Source organism: Moschus berezovskii, chromosome 22 (genome assembly GCF_049115385.1).
Source record: "Moschus berezovskii isolate FMDL1 chromosome 22, NW_MosBer_1.0, whole genome shotgun sequence".
Taxonomy (NCBI): Eukaryota; Metazoa; Chordata; class Mammalia; order Artiodactyla; family Moschidae; genus Moschus; species Moschus berezovskii.
Genome location: NC_142481.1, coordinates 14,596,977 through 14,607,064, shown reverse-complemented (window position 1 = coordinate 14,607,064; position 10,088 = coordinate 14,596,977). Strand labels below are relative to the sequence as shown.

General features: G+C 51.4%; 2 protein-coding genes across 2 annotated transcripts; both read right to left on the bottom strand.

Annotated features, from left to right (window-relative positions):
* Window positions 1-236: 236 nt before the first annotated feature.
* Window positions 237-1,548, bottom strand: LOC129546217 (interferon lambda-3-like). Its single transcript, XM_088830476.1, has 5 exons — window positions 1,363-1,548; window positions 1,017-1,094; window positions 611-754; window positions 423-506; window positions 237-335 (listed from the first exon to the last, which is right to left on the bottom strand). The coding sequence occupies exons 1-5, from the start codon at window positions 1,546-1,548 to the stop codon at window positions 237-239; spliced, it is 591 nt and encodes a 196-aa protein (XP_088686602.1).
* Window positions 1,549-4,405: 2,857 nt separating this feature from the next.
* LOC129547312 (interferon lambda-4-like) lies at window positions 4,406-6,158 on the bottom strand. The gene is made up of 6 exons (XM_055413199.2): window positions 6,049-6,158; window positions 5,711-5,777; window positions 5,200-5,271; window positions 4,971-5,114; window positions 4,664-4,738; window positions 4,406-4,504 (listed from the first exon to the last, which is right to left on the bottom strand). The coding sequence occupies exons 1-6, from the start codon at window positions 6,156-6,158 to the stop codon at window positions 4,406-4,408; spliced, it is 567 nt and encodes a 188-aa protein (XP_055269174.2).
* Between the last annotated feature and the right edge of the window lie 3,930 nt (window positions 6,159-10,088).

The following is a 10,088-nucleotide window of genomic DNA, read 5'->3' as shown; positions in this document are numbered from 1 at the left end:
TTCTCTCTTCCCATTCCCCCTGCCACATATGCAGTCACATATTCAGACACATATGAACAAGGTCAATGTCATGAACAAATAGTTTATTTTCACACATTGTATAAAAAGTACAAGAATAAATATAATTTAGGGGCTTCATAAAAAAATAGGAATCTAGAACCAATAATCCAATGGAGGTAGCTGGTGCATAAAAAATATCTAAAAAGGTGGGACAGGTTGCAGGCAGGTCTCCGGGGTCAGACACACTGGTCTCCACTGGCAACACATTTCAGGTCCCGCGTGAGGAGGCGGAAGAGGTTGAACATCACAGAGGCTTCGAGGCAGTCCTGGGACTCCTGAGGGGAGAGAGGGATGGCTCAGTATCTCCCACGCCTGGGATCCCAGCTGCCCCAGACATCAGTTTGCCTTCTCCGCTCACTCACCTTCTTCCGGGCCTCCTGGAGCCGGTGCAGCCAGTGGTGGAGGCGGCCCCGGGGCCTGGGGCCTGCTGTGGGCTGAGCTGGGACCTGTGGGCAGAGGAGAGAGGGGTGAGGCTGTGAGGCGGAGCCGGGGACCGAGGGGGATGTCCGGGTGGTCAGAGTCCAGACCCGGCCCGGGGCCCAGCACTCACACAGGCCTGGAGCTTGGAGTGGATGTGCTGCAGCGTGAGAAGGGGCTGCTCCAGGCTGTGGCCCAGGGATGAGTTAGCCATGGCCTCCAGGACCGTCAGTGTCAGGGCCAGCTCTGCCTCCAGAGCCACGGGGCGCTCCCACACCTGAGGAGGAGACAGGAGACACGTGAGAGCTGCACGTGAGAGAGACCAGGTGAGGGGACAGGTGAGGGGACAGGGGAAGGGACAGAGGGAGGGGGAAGCCAGGGTCAGGTGAGAGACACAGTCCACGTGCTTGGCTGAGGGGAAGCAGCGGGAGAGGACTGGGGAGGGCAGGGAGAGAAGGACCCGTGAGAAGGAGGAGGTGAGGGGGCACCTGCAGAGCCAGAGCAGATGAGGGCAGGTGGGCCTGACTCTCCCAACTCACCTGCAGGTGCTTCAGGTCCCGGGTCCTGGGGAACAGGCGGGCGCTGCAGTCCCAGTCCTTCTGCAAGAGCGAGTCTTCCTAGAAAGCAAGGGCAAGGTCGGATCACAGCGGGAGGGACGGAGTGGGGACCCCAGGGAGACCGGAGGATGGCCAGCAACAGAGGAGGGGAGGTTAACTTCCCAAAGGATGGTAGAGGCTCATCCAGTGCAGGGCAGGAGATCGCCCACTGCGGGGAGGGGGGATGTCAGCTCCGGGAGGGGGCAGACCTGCCTGCAGCCCAGGTAGTCTAGGAGCCCACAGGAGGGGGCTGGGGCTCGCCCACTGCAGGAGGGGTGGGGAGACTCACAAAGGCATCCTTGGCCGTCTTGAAGGCCTGCAGCTCTTGAGGGGACAGAGACTTGAACTGGGCCATGTGGCAGCCCCTGGCAGGTGGGAGGGCCCTGGGGGCAGAGGGCACAGGAGCTGCTCCTGTCCTGCTCAGCGCCACGGTCATCAGCATCAGCATCAGCACCCGCGTGCAGCCCAGGGCCATGTCTGGTTAAGGAAGGAGAGAAAGGTGAGGGGAGGGCGGGCGTCAGGGAGTGAGGGTGCAGGCTCTGGGGAGGTGAGGGTCCCAGACAATGTTGTGGGGGCTCACCCAGCTTCATTCCTGCTCTCTGGTCTCTGTCAGAATGGGGGATCAAGTGTCCACTCTGAGGCTGTTGCCTGGGATCTCAGTCTTGTCTGGTGTCTCTGACTTCAGCCTCCTCTTCTGGATCTCGGCTCTGCTCCGTTCGTGTCTCTGAACTTCCAGCTCTGTCTGAGGTGTAACTGCTGCCTGAGCTCCATGGTGCAGCTTTTAGCCTGTGCAGCCGGGCAATCCCAGCTGATGTAGGAAAAGTGAAAACACAGCTACAGGCTAGCACTGGAAAGCCCAGAGCAGGGTGGAGCCAGTGAGCCAGGTGAGCAACTGAGTGAAAGAGAAACCGACATTGGCTTGTGCTCACCTCCCTGCTCACCTCCGAGGAAGTGAGTAATGAAGACAAAATCCGGACTGGAGTAGCTTCAGCCCCACAGGGGCAAGTCTCCTGCAGAGACCAGGTTGATTTAGGACTGGGTGGGGAGGGGACAGAGGGATTTTCTTTTGCAGATGCCCCAGTGCGGGAATAGAAGGAAAAGGCACCTGTAGATGGTGTTACCTTGAACAACCCCGACCTTCCAAGAGGGAGGCTGTTCAGAGGATGGGAGAAGATCCAGGGGCGCTGTTGAGGGTGCGGAGAGGGGGTCAGAAAGGCAAAAACACTCTGGAACTAGGAGAGGAGACCAGCTCCTCCCCACCTGTTGATAGTGACAGAATGGGGGAGGGGCGGAGTCTGCACTAACCTGTTCTCTGATTGTCAGGCACAGAGGGACCCAGGAATAGGAGGCTCTGCTATGAAATTGGGGTGTGACCAAGACTTCAGGGAAATCAGCTGGGTTTGAGAAAAATGCCTTCATTCACCAAGTAATTATTTACTCCCCACTTTGGGTTAGATTCTTTTTAAGGTACCGAGAAAACAGTATTGAAAAAAATGAAAGGCATAAAACAATCCTTAATGGAGTTTTGTTATTTGTGTTTTTTTTTTTTTCACAAGAAAAAAGGTACCAGAGAGTATGGGATGGGGGATTAGGCATGTGGGATGTATTATGTTAGGTAACATCAGATAATGGAAAATGAAAGAAATGAACCAGGGTTGAGAAGAATGGAAGAGAAAGTTTGCACTAAATAAGGTAATGACGTGATACTTGAGAGCAGACCTAAAGGAAGTGAGGGAAGGAGCTCTGTGGAGATCTGAGAAGGAGCCTTCTAAGAAAAGGGAACAGCCAGTGCAAAAGGAAAAGAGAGAGAACCTCCTCCTCCTGTGAGCCTGTCTGCTGCAATGTGGTCTTGAATACTCGTGATTGCACCAAAGACATCCATGCTTACCTATATTTCAAATACAGAAGATATTGCAGGGACTCGGAGAGGTTAAGAAAGTTGTTCAAGGTCACACAGCAAATAACCAGTGAGGGCAGGATGTGAACTGAGTTTTGTCTAACAGCAGATAAGTAACTTCTGCACTCAACAGCCCCAGTGTGGCTAGATCTGGACTTGGAGGGAATGGATTTCTCCAACAGAAAGTGTGGAGTCCTGGAAAGCGTGGACCACAGTCCTCATCTGGGTATATCTATGAGCTCCAATGCATAATCATGTTTCCAAAGCAACCTCAGGGATGTGCCTTGGGCACCTACAAGTGTTCTGGTCGGTTTCTGTCAATTGCACGCACCTTATATCAGGGGAGAAGATATCCCTACAACAATGAATCATGAAAATTGACTGTTTATCTGAAAATTCCTAAATACTGTTTCTCTTAGAAAGGAAGTTCAGGGGAGTGGTTAAGAGCATTGGAGCTGGAGGAAAATATTCTGGGTTTAAACATGGTTCTGATCACTACCTATGTGACCTTGGGAAACAGTCTTTGCACTTGGCTACAATGGTGGCCCATCCACAGGTCAGGACAAATGAAAGAAGTACAGTTTTTGTGCATTTATGTGTGTGGATTTAATGGAGACCAGTTATTAAGGCCATTCTGTGACTTCAGCTGGAAGCTTCAGAAACATTATCTCAATGTATATTACTCACTGCAAAGGAAATGTAATAATGTCATGGCATAGATGAAAAAACTAGGCTCAAAGAGAAGCAATTTGTCCAGACACACAGTTATGAAGTGGCAGGGACAGAACTGAAACTCAAGTCACCTGATTTCCCTGTCTCAGCATTTTGTGATCAACAGCCCCCCTCACAATGATCACAGGAGAAACCACCAACAGAAATGCAAAAAAATATTTAATAATTGGCAATAAATTAACAACAGAAGACAGAATAGCAAATACACACAGAAACTTCATCAATACAAAACACACAAGTTATGGAATTAAAAGAAAAATAAAAAACTGCTTCTCAGGACTTTTGGCCCCTTACGACCCAGTCCCTCAGGGAATGAGGCCTCCCCAGCCGGAGCTCCAGGAGTCACAGATTCATGGACTCTCAAGGTGACCACTGAAGGTTCAAAGCTGGGATTGGAACCTGTCACGGGACAAGGGTTCCTGTAAGTACAGAAGCAGAAACCGGTCCATGGTCCGTGGTGGTGGTCAGCGACCAAGGCAGACACGGACTCCAGTCTTTTCCTGGGAGGTTCTTAGGGCAACGCATCCCACGGGAACACCGCTGCTTCCCGGGGACTCTTCCTGGTCTTTGGGGAAAGAGCGCCTCAGGCACCAGCGCAGGGTCGAGGCTGAGAGACCCCCTGGTTCAGGGAGGCCGCGGAGGAGGGCGGCGCCCGCAGCCAGGCGCTCTGAGCGCTCCGGGTCCAGACGGAGCGGCGGCGGCATCACAGACAAGGCCCCGCGCGCGCCACCAGCCGCAGGTCCCACGCGAGCAGGCGCAGGAGCTGGAAGATGACGGTGGCTTCGTGGCACCGAGGCGAGTCCTGCAGCCGGGAAGGAGGCAGGGCGGGGCTGAGCCAGGACTCGCCTTCCCGCGAGACCCCCGCTCCAGACCCTCAGGGCTGCAAGCCCGGCCCCCGCCCCGTCTGCGCCTCCCGCCGTCCTCCCCGCGGCCCAGCCGCGCCCGCGCCGGCTCCACTCACAGCTCGGCCAGTCTGCGGACGCCTCCCGGGCCGCCGCGGGGACCTCCTCCAGGAGCCTCGCCGGGCCAGCTGGAGCTGGAGCGGGGAAGGCGGTCAGCGAAGGCGGTGGAGACCCGAGCCTCCCGTCCCCTCCCGGGGGACTCGGGCCCTCTCCCTGCCGGCCGCAGAGCAAAGCCGGGAGGATGCGGCTCGTGCCCGTGCCCGTTTCCGGGCTCAGCGGGACAGCTTCGCAGTGCGGGTCGTGGCCCTGAGACCAGGGGCGCAGGGCGAGCCGGAGCGGCGCGGGGCCGGGCCGCCGAGCACTCACGCAGGCCGCCACGTCCCGCCCCGCGGCCGCCAGCAGCTCCAGGGTCTGCCCGACGCCGGGGAAGAGCTCGGGGCTCGGCAGGCGGCTCAGCACGGCCTGGGCGTCGGCGAGGTCGCGGGCCACCCGGCGGAGCATCGCACAGGACTGCGGGGACCGGGCTGGAGTCAGACGGGGCGGCGCCCGAGCCGCCCCCCACCACACACACAGCCCCGCCGGCCTCGCGCCTCACCGACGGCCGGGGAGGGTTCCTCCTCGGGCGGATCGAGCAGTTTTGGGGCCCCCAGCTCAGCGTCTCTTCTTCCTGCGGGACAAGAGCTGGGTGACGCACGGCCTCCTGGCCAGGGCCCCTGGAGCACTGGGACGTCGAGGATTCCTGGACGTGGATCAGGACTGGTCGGGACGGTGGTGTTTTTCGAGTCCCGAACCAGACTGCGCTCTGATAAGTGTGCGGATCTGTAATGCTCCCGCCTTCCCGGTGCGGAGCCGGCGCCTCGACCTGGAGCTAAGTCCGCCTGGAGGGGGCGCCCCTCTGTGACCTTCTCCAAGGCCGTATGTGAGCCAATACGGGACACCCGGGAAGACGTCAGAGTCACAGTTGTGGACCCTGAAACCAGAGGTGTGCCTGCTGGAGTCTAGAACATGAGCGACCCTCGGGCCAAAGACTGGTTTGTCTGAGCCTGGAGGGCCCAGGACCGGAGGGTCCTGGAGCGGGGGGACCAGGGCCTCTGAGCATCATTCACGTAGTTGTCCCTCAGTGCCTTGACAGCCAGCCGCGCCCAGGAGTCCAAGGAGCGATAATGTGAGAGGAGACAGTGTCGGGTTCAGTCACGTCGGGGTTACCAAAACCCACAGCCCTACGGCCGCTGTGGCTGCGCCACTCCACCCCATTTCTGCTCCTGCTGGAGGCGACAGATGTCAAGGAGCCCAAAGACAAGGCTCTGAGTCCAAGTCCCTGCCTCTGGTTAGACTGGCACAAGGACTGCCGCTCACAGCGTGGACGCTGATCACACCCGGGGGAAGAGACGGGGAGGGTCCTGACACCCCTCCTACCCTCAGCCCCTCTCCCCTCACTCCTCACCTGCACTGTGTCTTGGGTGCCTGGCACTGCAGCAGGGCCTGTCTTCCACTGGCCTCTGGGTGGTGTCCAGAGTGGTGCCCACCTGGGTCGGCAGTGCCTGCACCCTCCATGGTGGCTTTTAAGAGGGACAACGGGGACCAGTGAGCAACCGGGCTTCCCCAGTGCAGGGTAAGCTTTCCCAACGTCAGTGCTGGCCACTGGCCAGTGGTCAGTGTGTGTGGACTTTACCCACCTTGGGCCAGTGCCAGCGATAACTCTGCCTGACCCTCACTCCTGAGCCAATTGCTACTGTTTGCTGTCTGGACTGTGTCTTTTTTGTTGATCTTTCTTTTGCTCTCTAGCAATGAACTGAAAACACACCATTGCTTCAACTGGAAACTGCAAGCTTGGCAGAGGTACCAATACAAGTGCCTGCCCTCCAGGAGCTCATACTAGGGTTTCTAATGCTTGCTCTTCCATCACGCTTTTTTGTCATTACATCCTGTCTTCTCTGTCTTTTTCTTTCTCTTTCCTTGCACAATATCCCTCCCTTCTGTTTTTCAGCTGTTTTCCTCATCTGGGTCTTAGAAAAATTCTGTCTTCCTTAGGGTATTATTTCGTGTGTGTGCATGTTAAGTTGTTTCAATTGTGTCTGACTCTTTGTGATTCCATGGACTATATGTAGTCCACCTGGTTTCTCTGTCCATGGAATTCTTCATTCAGGAAATGCTCAGCATGTATCAGCTATAATTATTGTTAACAATGGTTGAGAAAAACATGTCTGCAATTCCAACTTTTCAACAGCAAATGAACAATAGTTTTATAATTAGTAAATGAATAAATATCATTTAATAACACTCTATTAAATGATATGTAGTCCTCTACCAATTGCCAACTAACAGGCTTAGTTGCTCTACAGTATGTAGGATCTTCCCAGGCCAGGGATTGAACCTGCGTCTCCTGCATTGGGAGACAGATTCTTCACCACTGAACCACCAGGGAAGCCCCGCATGTTTAGTTTTTTAAGAAACGACCAACCCTGTTTTCCAGAGGGGCTGTACCATTTTGCATTTACACCAGCAATGAGTGATCAGTTTCCTGTAGCCTCACTAGCATTTGATGTTGTCACTATTTTTTTAGGCATTCTGATAGCCGTATAATGGTATGTCGTTGTGGTTTTAATTTGCATCTCTCTAATGGCTAATAATGTCCAACATCTTTTCATATACTTATTTCCTAACTTTCACTCTTTGGTGAAATGTCTCTTAACGTCTTTTGCCCATTTCCCAAATGGATTGTTTAATTTTTCTACTGTTGAGTTTTGAGAGTTCTTTATCTATTCAAGATACTAGTCCTTCATCAGATGGGTGGTTTGCAAGTATTTTCTCCCAGTCTTTAGCTCCTCTTTCTAACTTCTTTTTTAATTAAGTAGTTATTTTTGGTTGTGCGGGGTTGTCATTGCTTCACGAGGGCTCTCTCTGGTTGCAGCACTCTGGCTTCTCATTGTGGTGGCTTGTTGTGGAGCACAGGCTCTAGGCACATGGGCTTTAGTAGCTGCAGCACTTGGGCTCAGTAGTTGTGGCTCACTGGATCTAGAGCATGGGCTCAGTAGTTGTGGAGCACAGGCTTAGTTGCTCCCAGCCATGTGGGATCTTCCTGGATCCAGGATCGAACCCATGTCCCCTGGATTGGCAGGTGGGTTCTTATCCACTGTACCATGAGAGAAGTCCTATCTTCTTAACATGGTCTTTCACAGAGCAAAAATTTTTGATCAAGTTCAGTTGATCAATTTTCCTTTTATGGATTAATCCCTTTGTCCACCTCTAGACCTTGAAGATGGTCTTCCTAAATTTTTCTAACTTCTATAGCTTTATGTTTTACATTTAAGTCGGTGCTCCATATTGAGTTAATTTTTATTTTCGTGTGAGTTTTAGGTCAAGGTTCATTGTTGGGCCTGTGGATGTCCAATTACTCCAGCATTGTTTTTTTAGTTAATTAATTTACTTATTCTTAGCTGTGTCTGGTCTTCATTACTTCACAGACTTTCTTTAGTTGCCGCAAGTGAGATCTACTCTTCATTTCAGTGCATGGGCTTCTTATACTGGTGGCTTCTCTTGCTGCAGAGTAGGAGTTCTAGGGTGCTTCAGTGGGGGCTTCAATAGTTGCAGTTCCTGGGCTCCAGAGCACAGGCTCAATAATTGTGCACAGGCTTAGTTGGTTCGGGTCAAGTGGAATCTTCCCAGACCAGGAGTCGAACCAGGTATCTCCTGCAGTGACAGGCAGATTCTTCACCACTACGAGGCCTGGCGTGCTGTGATTCATGGGGTCGCAAAGAGTCGGACACAACTGAGCGACTGAACTGAACTGAACTGAAGCCACTAAGGAAGCCCAGCATTGTTTTTGAAAGGGCTATTTTTTTTTCCAGTGAATTGCTTTTGCACGTATGAGTATTTCTAAACACAAGGAGTGTCACAACATTGTATTTTTCTCAACAATTTCCTTTTTTCAGTCTATGTCTTGAAGATTTTTCCGTGTCAATACATATAGATCTACTTCATTCTCTTTAAAGTCCAGCTTAACCTGGGGTTCATGAACCACTCCTACAGCAGGATTCAGGGGAGGGTGAACTTGCATGGGAGAAAGTTACATCTCCTTCTTCACTAACCTCTAACTGAAATTTAGCATTTCTTTCCCTTATGAATGTAAGCAACAAGCTACAATAATAGCAGAAGTTGTGACTTTGTCATAAAAGAAGGCACAGATATTTCATAGCATATTACAGATATGGCACATGTCTCAAAATATCATTTACTCCTGTTCAGTCAGTTCAGTTCAGTCGCTCAGTCGTGTCTGACTCTCAGCGACCCCATGAATCACAGCACACCAGGCCTCCCTGTCCATCACCAACTCCCAGAGTTCACTCAAACTCATGTCCATAGAGTCGGTGATGCCATCCAGCCATCTCATTCTCTGTTGTCCCCTTCTCCTCCCGCCCCCAACCTTTCCCAGCATCAGAGTCTTTTCCAGTGAGTCAACTCGTCTCATGAAGTGGCCAAAGTATTGCAGTTTCAGCTTTAGCATCAGTCCCTCCAATGAACATCCAGGATTGATCTCCTTTAGAATGGACTGGTTGGATCTCCTTGCAGTCCAAGGGACTCTCAAGAGTCTTCTCCAGCACCACAGTTCAAAAGCATCGATTCTTCGGCGATCAGCTTTCTTCACAGTCCAACTCTCACATCCATACATGACCATGGGAAAAACCATTGCCTTGACTAGATGGACCTTGGTTGGCAAAGTAATGTCTCTGCTTTTTAATATACTATCTAGATTGGTCATAACTTTCCTTCCAAGGAGTAAGCGTCTTTTAATTTCATGGCTGCAATCAGCATCTGCAGTGATTTTGGAGCCCAAAAAAATAAAGTCTGACACTGTTTCCACTGTTTTTCCATCTATTTCCCATGAAGTGATGGGACAGATGCCATGATCTTTGTTTTCTGAATGTTGAGCTTCAAGCCAACCTTTTCACTCTCCTCTTTCACTTTCATCAAGAGGCTTTTGAGTTCCTCTTCACTTTCTGCCAAAAGGGTGGTGTCATCTGCATATCTGAAGTTATTGATATTTCTCCCAGCAATCTTGATTCCAGCTTGTGCTTCTTCCAGCCCAGCATTCCTCATGATGTACTCTGCATATAAGTTAAATAAGCAAGGTGACAATATACAGCCTTGACGTACTCGTATAGTAGTTGTTAAACCTATTGCTCTATCTTGTACTTAGATCATTAATAAAGAGGCATATGTATCACTTATTGCAAAGTTACTCTAATGTTTTGGTAACTGTGTTTCAATATAATCAGTTTTCTTAATAGTCCTGTGTATTTAATTTTATGTCTTTAAAAACATGTTTCTGGGGAAAAAATAAAACACATTTCTGAATCAATAAGCGATTACAGCAAGGTGGCAGGATATAAGGTTAATACAAAAAGCCTATTGCTTTCAATGAACAACTTAAATTTGAAATTAAAAATACCATTTACATTCAGCATCCCCCAAAATGAAATACTT

Excerpts from the sequence above, each read along its gene's own strand:
- LOC129546217 (XM_088830476.1), bottom strand. The coding sequence starts at position 1,548 with ATGGCCCTGGGCTGCACGCGGGTGCTGATGCTGATGCTGATGACCGTG. Across the intron at positions 1,095-1,362 it reads AGACGGCCAAGGATGCCTTT|GAAGACTCGCTCTTGCAGAA; the intron begins GTGAGTCTCCCC and ends CTTGCTTTCTAG. Across the intron at positions 755-1,016 it reads GGGACCTGAAGCACCTGCAG|GTGTGGGAGCGCCCCGTGGC; the intron begins GTGAGTTGGGAG and ends TCTCCTCCTCAG.
- LOC129547312 (XM_055413199.2), bottom strand. The coding sequence starts at position 6,158 with ATGGAGGGTGCAGGCACTGCCGACCCAGGTGGGCACCACTCTGGACAC. Across the intron at positions 5,778-6,048 it reads GCACCCAAGACACAGTGCAG|CCTCTCACATTATCGCTCCT; the intron begins GTGAGGAGTGAG and ends CCGACACTGTCT. Across the intron at positions 4,505-4,663 it reads GTCCGCAGACTGGCCGAGCT|GACTCGCCTCGGTGCCACGA; the intron begins GTGAGTGGAGCC and ends TCCCGGCTGCAG.